General features: G+C 43.3%; 1 protein-coding gene across 1 annotated transcript in view; it reads right to left on the minus strand.

The window, feature by feature from the left end:
* col14a1a (collagen, type XIV, alpha 1a) overlaps window positions 1-13,748 on the minus strand; it is a gene marked incomplete at its 5' end in the record, with an annotated part of 191,350 nt that overhangs the window by 45,104 nt on the left and 132,498 nt on the right. The window contains 2 exons of the mRNA XM_080752542.1: window positions 7,041-7,094; window positions 8,389-8,484. Coding sequence (XP_080608668.1) covers window positions 7,041-7,094; window positions 8,389-8,484 — 150 coding nt within the window. The remainder of the gene's footprint in view (window positions 1-7,040; window positions 7,095-8,388; window positions 8,485-13,748) is intronic.

The raw sequence follows: 13,748 nt of genomic DNA on the forward strand, positions 1-13,748 counted from the left end.
CTGCACTGGGTAGGTTACTTGAGGGCCACAGGTGAAGCATTCAGTAGATTCAGTAGGACTAGGACACGGGTTGGGGAGCACACCCTTCTTACCAGCAGACCAGCAGACAAACAAACAGAAATACAGGAAACCACTTCAGAACACAAAACTGCAATATCAAATGGTATGTTTCATTTTCAACTGAAAACCTCATGTCAATAAATGCACCTCAAACTGGAAACTTTGGACTGGACATTACATTGTTTGTTTCTGTGTCATTCTGCGTAGGATCACCCCTCACTACAACCTGTGAAGTAATGCGCAAAATCATTGGTGAAATTGCCATTACAACACTGATGAGTGTGCCGTCAAACGATGAAAACGATATGGTATCTATGGGTTGTGGCGGTCCCTGCTTCATCTCTCTCTCTCAACTAAGGGGTCCTTGGCCTGAAAACGTTGAAGACCCCTGGTAGAAGATGTGTTCAAACTTAAAACAAGTTGTACGACATGCTATACTGACCATAGTCACGTGTCGCCCATTTTCAGCCAATTTCGTACCTTTTTGTAGCCTTTTTCCCCCCCAATTTAGTCATTATGGCAATTAAATTGGCTGCCATTGATGCCGATCTCCATCAATTGATATCCAACGCATGAACGCCTTTGACGGACAGTGTTGGGGTAACGCCATTGGTAAAGTAATGCGTTACTGTAATAGCGTTAACTTACAGACCAGGTCCCCGTCGTCCCGTTTTGAGCCAATATGGGACACATTTTGTTCCGTATTTTCATAAACATCCCCCCCATTAAAATAATTAATCAGTGTTGGCTTTATGTGGATCGACAGAGAACCAGACCTTGGATTCTGTTTTCATCTTCTCATCTCCTTGTTCACAGACCATTCTCAGGCCAAACAATCAACACGAACATCACATAAACAACAGCAATTATCATGAAATACTAGGAGGGAATACAAAAGACAAACTAAAATAAACTTTGTTGATCCCTTGAGGAAGGAACTGTTGTAGCCTCCTCACACACAAAATAAAGAACAACGAATTCAACAGGGCAGAAAGAGATACCCAGACACTCCTAACATCAGACACATTATTATCTGAATCAGCAGAGCAGCACATTATTAAAATGACACGTTATTATTATTAAAATGATACATTATCGTTATTGTGATCATCGGGACAGCCTGAGCACAATAATTTACTATCCATTCATCTCCCTCAGCAGCACAATGCAACAATGGCCAGTAAAATAAACAGAGCCATTATATCACTAGGAATTTCATCTCTTCATTAAATACCGTGACAGTTGTTGAGCACACAACAAATCTTGCATTGTTCTGGGAAACATCTCATCAAATGTGGAAGTGGCATAATTATACACAAACTCTGAGTTAATGTTGACATACACTAGACTTTCTGTTCCACGCCCACTATTCCTATTCCCAGTGGTGGAAAAAGTACTCAAATTCTTAATGTTTATTAATGGTACCTTATTTTAAAGTGTTGCCAAAGTATCAATACTGCTTTATAGAAATACTCTGTTACAAGTGAAAGTCTGGAATTCAATATGTACTTGAGTAAAAGTAAGAAAGTATTGGTATCAAAAGTAAAAGTACGGAATATTTGAAAATAGCAGATCTACAAGCTCACAAAGCGTCACGATGCGACGCGTTGTGAGCTTGTAGTACGGCTATTTTAAAACAGCCAGAGGGCTGAAGTGGATTATGTATGTTTTACAATATATTTTAATTTACCTCTGCAAAGTAACTAGTAACTAAAGTTTTCAACTACATGTAGTGGAGTGAAAGTACAATGTTTGGATTTTCACTATACTGGCACCTGAATAAAAGGTTAGAACAGTCTGAGCTGCTCCAGTGTCTCTCTCTTCTGCATACAATGTTTGGATCTGAGATGTAGTGGAGTAGAAGTAAAAGTATTGGAAATTGCAATTACTCAAGTAAAGTACAAATAACTCAAAAGTATACTTAAGTACAGTATGTACTAAGTTACTTTACACCACTGCCTATTCCTGTTCCCCCGCTTCCTATATAAACTCATTGTATTATTCAAACTCCATTTTAACCCGGCATGGCATGGTCAGACACCTTGTTTTGCACTGGCAAATTCGTCTGATTTCCAGGCTAATTTGAACCATGTTAGACTCTGAAATTGAAAACACCCGTCCTTGGTTCTGGTGAATGTTGGGGCGTTTCTGATGAAACTAATATCACATATCTAAATACTGAACTAGTAAGACGCCTCAGGACGACAGCTGGCCAGTGATGTATATCGGACCAGTTACCCATATATCGAGATCCATTTACTGTATATAGAACATCCCATTTATGCCCATTTATACATGGAGATGCCTGTCTGAACCAGCCACATGATATGGGCTGTCTTCCTCCATATATGGGCATTCCCATATGAAGATATCCATATGGGCTTAACATTAATGACATCAGGGATCTCCATATATGGGCATAAAAGGTTTTCTGTTAGCGTGGTTCCCATGACATCACAACATACAATATATGTTATGCCCATACATGGAGATCCCTATCTGAACCAGCCACACAGATATGGGCCATGTCTTGGCCATCTGGCCAGTGATATATATGACATCAGGCAGGGATATATGGGCATAAAAGGGATTCTGGGCAATACCCATATACAGTATGGGTATTTACATAGGTGATGTCACCTGTTATATCACCTGTGATGTCACAGTGATGTGTCAAGGGAACCAACCCATAGACTGTAAAAATGTGTAGACACAGAGACAAGCTGTGACATTTCTCAAGGTAAACTGCGACCTTCGGTCGCAATCAAGCAACTTATAAACTATCTGGGGTGCTCTCAAAAGCCAGAGTAGAATTACCCCTGTTTGAAAGTGAAATATTTGTGCGTACAGTACTGTATGTTAACATGTTAACATGAAAACATAGAACAATTCATGTTGAGAGGATCCTACTGTATGGACAGAATCCTTACAAATCAAATAAAAGATATGATTTCAAAAGTTATATATTATGGAAATGGAGCACAGGAACAATTTCCCACAGGTAGAGTTATGATCACATTTCCTCCCCGTCTCTCCCTGTTGTCCAAAGATCTCAATAAAACTCCATTAAATTAACTCAGCATTACCTCTCTCATTGGTTCACTGCTCAATAATGAAGAGATGGGTAATGAGCATTCACATCTCAACGATTCCATTAGGCTACTGTGTGCGTGCGCGCGTGTGTGTGTGTGTGTGTGTGTGTGTGTGTGTGTGTGTGTGTGTGTGTGTGTGTGTGTGTGTGTGTGTGTGTGTGTGTGCGTGCGTGTGTGTGCGTGTGTGTGGGGAGAGAGGAGCTTGAATCATTTCAAAATATATACGCTGCAGTAGATCAAAGATCTATTTGACTCCTGCCTTGAAGTATTTGCAGCAGACCCACATCCGATGTGACATCTAGTTTGTAAAATCTACTTGGGGGAAAATAGGAGTGGCCCATATGGGGAATTTGAAAAGACCACCGAAGTCCTGAGGTCAATGCCGCTAGAAGGCACAATCTGGGTCCGATTGTTAGCTTTCATGCCTTAAAGTCGGAGACTCAAAGTAACTACACTTCCAGGACGCTTCCGGGTCTGAAATCACTATCCCTACTACAGAAGCCGCGTTCATGGTAAATGTAGTCGTTGGGTTTTGTTTGACTCGTTTCTACACATAGTTAAAGAGTAATAGGCCGTAAAACGTACCAGTGTAGCGCCACCATGAGGCCTATTTGAAAAATGTGAGTCATGGGTGTTTTTTTGGCCAAATGGCTCCATGAAAGTTGTGGTGTTTATCGGTCCAGGGCTTTTGATTGATTGATTGAAGAATTTATTAGAAGTTTGCAATAGAAAAAAGTACAGTTTCATGACAGTACAAATCACTGGTACAAGGTCAACTAAAAGGAGATCCTAGAAAGCCGAGGCTTATTTCCACAGGAACCACACTTTAAGTATCTCATATAACATTGAAAGACAGACGGATAGAACATAGTACTTTATCTAGGATAATATCAGTTTCAAAAGCATAACATCAAAATACAAAGGCAGAAAAAAGAATAATAAAAAAAGGGGGGGGGGGGGGGCATGGGGGCTTAGTCTATTTACAAGTCACGGGTAGCAGCTGTCTGAAGGTGACTTTTCATACCAATTTTGAAGGAGGCTAGGGATTTGCTCTCCTTTAGGGCTTGAGGAAGGGCGTTCCACATGTTGATGGTGTAGCAGGAGAACGAGTTAGAGCCTTGTTTAGTGTTAAATCTACGTTGATGATGATTAGTGGAGCTGCCTCTGGTGTTGTGGTCGTGAACATCCTTGACCTTTAAGAAGTAGTTTGTCAGGTACATTGGAATCTTGGAGGTGTAGTGTATCTTGTACACCTGGCCCATTGCAAGATGCTGTACTCTGTCAGCTACTTTGAGCCATCCCACGCTTTCGTGGTGATGATCGGTAAGGTGGGTCAGAGGAGGGAGACCAAGCACAACCCTAATTAGTTTGTTTTGGGCTGTTTGAAGCTTTAACTTTAAGGCGGCTGGGGCGTCGCGATACCAGACAAGGACTCCGTAATCAATGAGGGGCCCAATAAGAGCTCCTCCTAGTGTCTTTCGGGATTTAGTATTGATCAGCGGGGCAACCCTTTGCAAGAAGCGAATTCGTTGGTTGACTTTATTGATTACCTTGGTGGTCATTTTTTCACTGGATAGGTTAGCCTCCAGGATGCAACCCAGGTAGCAGATGTAGTTTTTTCTTTCTATCACAGTGTCACCTACTTTAATTGTGAAGTTCTCAACTAGGCTAAGTTTCTGACTAGATCCAAAGAGGATACATTCAGTTTTGCCTAGGTGAATTGAGAGTCTGTTGTCATTGAGCCAGGTGCAGATCTTGTTAAGTTCACAGTTAAGGGCCTTTTCAACCTGCAATAAGTCTCTGCCGGAGACTAGGAGAGCCGAGTCATCCGCGAACAGAAACAGATTGCAGTCACAAGCAGATGACATGTCGTTTACGTATATTAAGAACAACAGTGGTCCTAGTATACTCCCTTGAGGTACTCCACAGTTTACTGGGAGGGGGGGGGACAGGGTTCCGTTGACTTCCACCATCTGTTCCCTCCCCACCAAGTAAGAGTGCATCCATCTCACTGCTGTGCTATCAAGACCAATAGCTTTGAGTTTTTCAATCAGAATAGAATGATCGACGGTGTCAAATGCCTTCTGGAGGTCCAGCATGACCATGCCGCAATATTTGCCATCGTGAATTTCACGTTTGATGTAATCATTCAAATAGATGAGGCATGTATCTGTGGAATGGGACTCTCTGAAGCCAGACTGGAACTCATAACAAGTCGAAATATGGCTTTTTGTGTGCATGGGGTTAGTTATAAGAGTTGGACAGTGGACTCTGCTTCCAGTAGATTTAATGTATAGTGTTTGGTCTACTCAATTATATAAACCCCCCCCATCACAATATTTCTGGCTATCGTCACTGTCGGGCAGAAACCTTGTATCTCCAAGTTTCAAAATGTGTACCTTTTTTTGCGAAGTGAAGCCCTGCTTCATCATAAGGCCGTCGCACAAAAATAGTGAAAACAGCCGATCTACAATGCTTGTAGATCTGCTATTTTCACTAGTTTAGTACATTTTTAAAATGATAAATACAAAACGAACGGTCTTGGGCATACAAGGTTTCCACCCAACAACAACTCTATGCTAGTAGTTCAGAGGTGAATGGGTCAAAGCAGAAGAGTTTTATTTATTTATGTTTTGCTGCTGCTGCAGTGGAAATGTTAGGAAGTGAAGCTCCTTCACCCCTGCCTGGACACTGACCTCCCTCGACACCTGAGGGCCTCATTAGAGTGTAATCTAATTTTATTTTAAATTGAGCGGTGGAGCTGCTCCTCTGAGTGGGTATGTCTGTATGTGGCTGTGTGTGGCTGTGTGTGTGTGTGTGTGTGTGTGTGTGTGTGTGTGTGTGTGTGTGTGTGTGTGTGTGTGTGTGTGTGTGTGTGTGTGTGTGTGTGTACGTGCGTGGCTGGATGGCTATGTCCGTATCTTGGCAATACCTCTGCTGACCACACACATACACAAAGGGAGAGGCACTGTTGAGCAGGCCAGGCACACACACACACACACACACACACACACACACACACACACACACACACACACACACACACACACACACACACACACACACACACACACACACACACACACACACACACAGCTTCTTTTTATTTTATTTCAACTGGTCTCTGATCTTGCCGTTGAGTTGTACTGTAGCTGTAACATGTTTACGCTTTAACATACCGGTACAATTGAATTGCAGTATATTGTGTAGACACAAACATACACACACACACACACACACACACTAATGCACATGCGCGCGCCTGCGCACAGAGTCAATAATACTATTCAGAGGGGTCAACCCTACAGTATGTTCCCCAGGTTCTATGTTCCCCACAGGTTAACCTTCATTCACCAGCGTTAGTTTTACTGAGGTTAGGTTTACTGAGGTTAGGTTTACTGAGGTTAGGTTTAGGGTTAAGGTTAGGTTTAGGTGGTAATTGGGGAACATAGAACCTGGGGAACATAGGTACGGTCCCCTATAAGACACCGTCAAAGGAAGAAACTGAAACTATTGTTTCTGAAGAAAACAAATAATGCCAAGAGTCAGTCAGTCAGACAGACAGACAGACAGACAGACAGACAGACAGACAGACAGACAGACAGACAGACAGACAGACAGACAGACAGACAGACAGACAGACAGACATTCATCTTTGTGATACAAGGACTGGATGTAAAAAATATATATTCATGTAAATACAGAAGGACTCCTCTCTGCATTCTTATTACTGCCTTTTTGACACTTCAAGATCACTCCCAAGACAAAAAACATCTTTTGACTCGTACATCAACCACACAGTGTCTGCATGTGTGCGTGTGTGTGCGTGCGTGCGAGTGAGTGTGCACAGCATTCTCCTTTCTTTATATTTAAATGGGTATATCTCACCATAAGCCCTGGCATACCAGCCTCTCCTCTCTCGCCTTTCTCTCCAGGAAGACCCTGAGGAAGAAAAAACAACAACAACAACAACATGACAATGACATTAATTCAAATGGAGCTTTGACTATAAAGATGGCTATCAATGAACAGGGAAAACAAGGCACAAGAATCATGGGAATGTCAGGCCATTACAGGCCCCTAGAACAACTTTACTTGTGGCTTGGCAAAAGTCCTACAAGTGTCTGGAACTGGATTGAAGGGATTCATCATTAATTGTCAGTTTATTTTGGCTAAGACACTAAAACTCAGTCCGCCAGCTGAACTCCTCCTAACCCCTAGTGGCTTTTTGTTATCTCACTAAATAATAACTCGAGGGAACCAAATGGTACTGCCTTATATCTAACTGCTACCAACTAACTTGTGATTTGTATACTCTCTTAGAAAAGACAAAGTGCGCACGCACGCACGCACGCATGCACACACACACACACGCAAGCAAGCACACACGCAAGCAAGCACGCACACACACACACACACACACACACACACACACACACACACACACACACACACACACACACACACACACACACACACACACACACACACACACACACACACACACACACACACACACACACACACACACAGGTTTGCAATTACTACTTTGTGGGGACATTACACATAGTCTACTATATTTGTGGAGACATTCCATTCATTTTTATGCAAGTCCTGTGGCCTTACCCTAACCTCTATCCCTAAACCTAACCCCTAATCCTAACCCCTAAACCTAACCCTATACCTTGTGGGACACTAACATTTGTCCCCACAAGGTTTTTTTCTCCGATTGTACTAATCCCTGTCCACACACACACACACACACACACACACACACACACACACACACACACACACACACACACACACACACACACACACACACGCACACGCACACGCACACACACACACACACACACAAGGGCATTCACAAATAGTGATTTTTAGTATTCTAATTATTCCACCTCAGAGTATTCGAATAGTCGAATATTCAACAGGACTGGCCAAACTGTCAAGTATTAAGTAAGGAAGAGGCGAACATTGTGAAAATAGCCGATCTACATGCTCACAACGCCTTGCGTTGTGAGGCGTTGTGAGCATGTAGATCTGCTATTTTCACAATATTTATCTGCGGAACCGAGTCCCATTAAATGCAATACCTACAATTCCAAGTGCTTGTCAGGGTGGGGGTCCCCAGTTCAGATATGTTTATTTTGGGGGTCACAGCCTAAAAAGGTTTGAGAGAGAGAGAGAGAGAGAGAGAGAGAGAGAGAGAGAGAGAGAGAGAGAGTCGTACCGGGGATCCTTGAATAGACAGTCCACTGGGTCCCTGTGGTCCTGGGGGTCCTTGGGGTCCTGGAGGGCCGCCCTCTCCCAGGGGGCCTTGAGGTCCCTGCAAAGACAACAACCATTTATCATTTAGAGCACTGGCTCCCAAACACTGGGTCGGGACCCACTTGTGGCTTGCAGACACATTTCTATGGGTCACGAGTAAATGTCAAAACATAAAATAAAATTAATAAACCCCCCCAAAACATGTTTCTTGGTCACTTGTTTAAGTGTTTAAAACGTGTCTCCAAAGACTGAAGACGGGCACACTGCCTGCAGCATAATGCTGCATGCAACAATGTGTTCAGCGCTGTACTGTACTGTACTGCGGTAAGTCTCATTGCAGTAGTGAGGAGCAGTGGCGTCAGTTCAGCAAAAGCTAGGGTATGGCAAAGATGGGAGTCCTCATGGAAAAGAGGCATTACATTTTGTATAACACGGTTCTATTGTGAAAATAGCAGATCTACATGCTCACATGTAGATCGGCTATTTTCACAATGTCTGTATTTTACCCAGGTTTCTACGGTTTCTTGGGCTGGATATGGCAGCCTGGAACGGTTGTTCAAGTGCAGCTAAACTTAGCATGTTAGTAAACGTGCCACAATTAACAATAATGCATTGCACCTGTGCAGCTGACCTGCGGAACCTGGGAATATACCATTTTGACAAGATGGGGAGAATACAAGTGTGGAGAATATAATTGGGCCTATAATACTTTGTTAAAGTGACCATTTTGTTACATTTTGCATTTGTAGCTATTTTACTGTAATTTAACAACATAATAACCATCACAGATAGACAAAGAGACATTCATGGATTTATATTTAAAAGTAACTTTCATTTCCCCCCCTGGACCCACGGTATGGCAGCTGCATACCCCTGCCATACCCAATTGACGCCCCTGGTGAGGAGTCCAAGTCCAACAGAGCCATACTCCATACATCCATACACAGGAACAGAACGTCTGATGGTTAACTCTGTTTGACTCAGCAGCTGCCCCTTTCTTTCCTGGTTTACCCAGGAAAAGTAAACCACATCTGGGTGGAATTAGGTTAGAAAAATGTATAGATTTCATGTTCATGTTTCAGACCAGCCACTGGGCTGCAGGGCACTGGGAGGAGGGACAAGTTGCATTTAAAGGTATTATAATGAGGTGTTTTTAATTGACAGTGAGGACGTCGTCTTTTATCATTGGATATCTAATTCAAACTGTAAGCAATGTCAAGCACAATAACAGAAAATAAGACAAATGCAAGATGCTACCCTCACATGTCTTGTTGCGACCGTAGGTCGCATTTACTATCAAAAGCTCCAGGGGCTGTCTGTCAGTCCGTCAGTCAGTCACACTTTTGCCCTGCTCATATCTCCACAACCGTTGCCCCGATCCATGCCAAAATTTCCACACAAACTCCTTGCCTGCCAAACTACAACCTCCAAGGATCCCCGGAGTTCCAGGGACCCCCAGGTCCCTGGGGGACCCCCAGGTGTAAAAACATTACCACATACACGTCACACTTTCCCCCTACTCATATCTCGGCCACCGTTGCCCCGATCCATGCCAAAATTTCCACACAAACTCCTTGCCTGCCAAACTACAACCTCCAAGGACCCCCGGAGTTCCAGGGGGACCCCCAGGTCCCTGGGGGACCCCCAGGTGTAAAAAAAATACCAAATGTGCAAAAATGACCAAATGACCACCCCCACGGGGCTGCTCACGGGGAATTCCCGGGGACCACCCACTCCTGGTACTCCAGAACGGATGCAAAAGTGGTGGCGCCCCCAGTGGAGGACCCCCTCCACTGCAGCTCACATAAAATGCCCTAACTCGGCCTAGGAGCGTCCGGGAGAGCCGGGGCCGGTACCTATTCGTCCGCCAAGGCAACGCGGAGACCCCACCCCTCATTTCTCACATGGCCCTCTTCTAGCGAGACCTACGGCCGCTTATCTCCCGATTAGGGAGTCTTACTGGTTAAATCTCTAATATTGTGTTAGTAGGCCTCATGTCAGTCAGTCACGCCTCATTTCACGCTCCATATATGTCCGTCCTTGTCCGTTTTATGCCCATATATGGAGATCCCTGATGTCATCAATATTAAGCCAAAATCTGGGAATGCCCTGCATATATGAACATATTTTGTCAGTCTCATGTGGTCTCAGCACGACCACACCCTTAAGGCGAGGTTGTTATATATTTATTTTATTTTATTTGGGAATGCCAAATACCAAAATTTAAAACACAAGAAAAAACGGTAACAACAGTGTAGTAAGTAGTATTCGAGTAGATGCAGATTTCAATAGTGTCATGCATGGTGCTATTCACAGGCAGAAGTGTATAGTATGCTAAATTGGCATCCCCACTCCATCATCACATGCAATTTGCATAAAGTTAAACACAGGTGACCCTCATTACAACATGCCTGCGGTCAGTCATTTTGTATTCACCATGTTTCCACACTCGTCGTGTCTACTCCAGGAAATTAGAGTCAGGGTTACGTGTCAATCCATCTATAATCAGGTCATGCTAGTGGTCTTCATGGTTCATTGGATCACTGTGTATGTGTTGTTGAGGATGCAGAGCAGCGGGAGGCAGAAGTGGAAAAAGTGCCCAAATATTTTAACTAGAAGAAGTGCTCTTCCGAGCACAGGTCTCCACCAGGCCACGCGTCCTGGTGGTGCTATAATAGGCCAAAGTAAAAAGGGTGACATGTGTTCTTCACCAATTTTAGACCTTTCATGGCGCCACCATGAGGCTGATTTGAACATTTTGTAGAGTAATTTCTTCTTTGGCCTTTTGCGAATGTGCGTGCACAATTTCATTACAATTGCACGCTGTGTTTGATTTGAGGCATTTTGTTCGAAACGGATCAATCCTGCAAAGTTTGGAGGCCAATCTTAGCCAATCAGGATGGAATATTTAATAGGGGACAGATCCGTCTTGATCATATGACTGTAGAGATACTGTGTAGTGATTTGTGTTAAATTTGGGTAAAATCTGAAGGAGTAATATCCAAAAATGTGTATTACATAAGTTGGCCTCCTGGTGGCGCTATAAATGTGAAAAATGCAAGGAAAGGGTTTTTCCTTGGCCTATAGGGAGTGCGCTTTGTGATTTGAGGCATTTTGTCCAAAATGGACCAATCTTACAAACTTTGAAAGCCAATATCAGCCAATCAGGATGGAATATGGACAATCAGACAGATCCGTGTTGTTCACATGACTGTAGCGATACTGTCTACCGATTTGCGTGATTTTTGGACAAAATCTGTAGGAGTAGTGTACAGAAATGTGTTTTGCAAACATCGGCCTCATGGTAGCGCTAGAACAGGGCCACTTGAAAAATGTGGGGCAGAGGTTCTGGATTGGCATCCAGGGAGTGTGTGTGCTCATTTTGGCAGTGACTGGGCCAACGGCACCGGAGATTAGCTGTTAACAAACTCGGAGGACGGACGGACGCACGGACGGACAGGGGCGAAAACATACTGCCTTCGGCTGGTGGAGACAATAATAAAAGTTGCAATACTGCAATGTAGAAATACTCTGTCTGGAATTCTGAATTTACTTGAACGGGAAAGTACAAATGTATTGGTATCAAAATGTAATTAAAGTCTACAAAGTAACTATTAACTAAAGTTTTCAAATAATTGTAGTGGAGTTAAAGTAGAATATTTGCCTCTGCGATGTCGTGGAGTAGAAGTAAAAGTATTGTAAATTGGAAATACTAAAGTAAATGCCCCCAAAAAAAGGTGAAGAGCTATCACTTCACCACGGTGTAGTTTTCTATCTACCTAGGCTTTATACATTTTAAGGTGATAGTTAGAAAACTACATCACGGTGAGGCGATAGCTCTTCACCCTGGACTATGATAGAGGCTTAAGTGGTGCCAATCATTTACGCTTGCACGTTTATTGTCTTCACCAGCCTTCATTGCTTTCATCCCTGCCCTGCTTTATTGCTTTACTGCTTCATGTCGTTCCCAAATACACAGAAAGCCTGGCGAGGCATGCAAAATGTAATACATGGATCCAATGGCAGTGAAATGTACATTATCGTCGCTATCCATCAGAAACCAGCTAAATCCATTTGTATCTGTTCATGTTCGAGCAAGTGTGTTTTGGGGCGAGCGATCTGGTTACCCTATTATGAGTGTGTGCCATGCTTCACACATGTAAGAGAGAGAGAACTGTGCCACACTCCAAAAGCAACAGAACTATATCCTTAACACACGTGGTGTATATTTACAGTACACTGTCTCATTGTTTCAAGGGGTGGGGGTGGGGGTGGGGGGGTACACCATGTTCTGGGTGGGCCCGTCCATGTCCTGTATTTTACATTAGTGCTTCTCAAACCTTTTCTTGTGAAGGACCCCGGAATTAATATGTATTCATTTTGGCCCACATACCCCCATCTGAAAATAGTTCGGGACAGGGACCCCCATAGGCTACAAGATTTGTGTTGCTATCTACAGTATAGCCTAGTAAACGTATATCTTTCCATAAGTTTAAGAAGAAAAAACATATGTTTGATTTGACATGCATTCGCTGGAATTATACAGTATGGGCTCTGGTACTGTAGGTTATTGTGGAGCCATGAAGCATTATCACGCACAAAGGTCTTTGTAAGATTTCCTCCTAAAAGAGAAAACATATCGTCACTGTCTGGCCAAAACCTCTTAACTCCATTTTTGAGGTTTTAGATTTTTTGGCATAAATCAGGGCTATTGAACACCCTTTACATCTGAGTGTTGGTTAAAATAATATTGAACCAATGGAAAGTAGTAAAAAGTGCTTGGGACAAAACCTCCCAACTCCACACTTTCTGCCAAACCAGCTAACTCCACCCGATTGACCCTCTCTTTTTTCATAAATATGTGCTATTGAACACCCTTTACCCGTGTCCTGTTTCAGCCACCAAATATGTACAGCTCTCAATTGTAGGTAAAGGCTGAATGTCGACTGCGTCCTTCTCAAATAAGCTGTGCATAAGGTGTGTTCAGCCAGCAGTTGGTCTCTGTGTCAAACACACTGAGCTTAGGAGCGGTTTGCACCGCTCAAAAAATTATACATTTATTTTTTGAATAAATAACACACACACACTGACAAACCGTGGAGTCATCACTGGTCCTTGTCTGGCTCCCGGTTGCGGCCCGCACTGAATACAAAACACTGATGCTGACCTTCAAAGCAGCCAAAGGTATGGCTCCTCCATACCTCCAAAACCTGATCAATCCCTACACCCCCACCCGTTCACTTAGATCAGCCAACACAGGGATGCTGACAGAACCCTCGCTAAAAGCCCCAGGACAAAAATCCACTCGTTCGAGACAGTTTG

Source organism: Nannobrachium achirus (assembly GCF_963921795.1).
Source record: "Nannobrachium achirus genome assembly, chromosome: 2".
Classification (NCBI taxonomy): Eukaryota; Metazoa; Chordata; class Actinopteri; order Myctophiformes; family Myctophidae; genus Nannobrachium; species Nannobrachium achirus.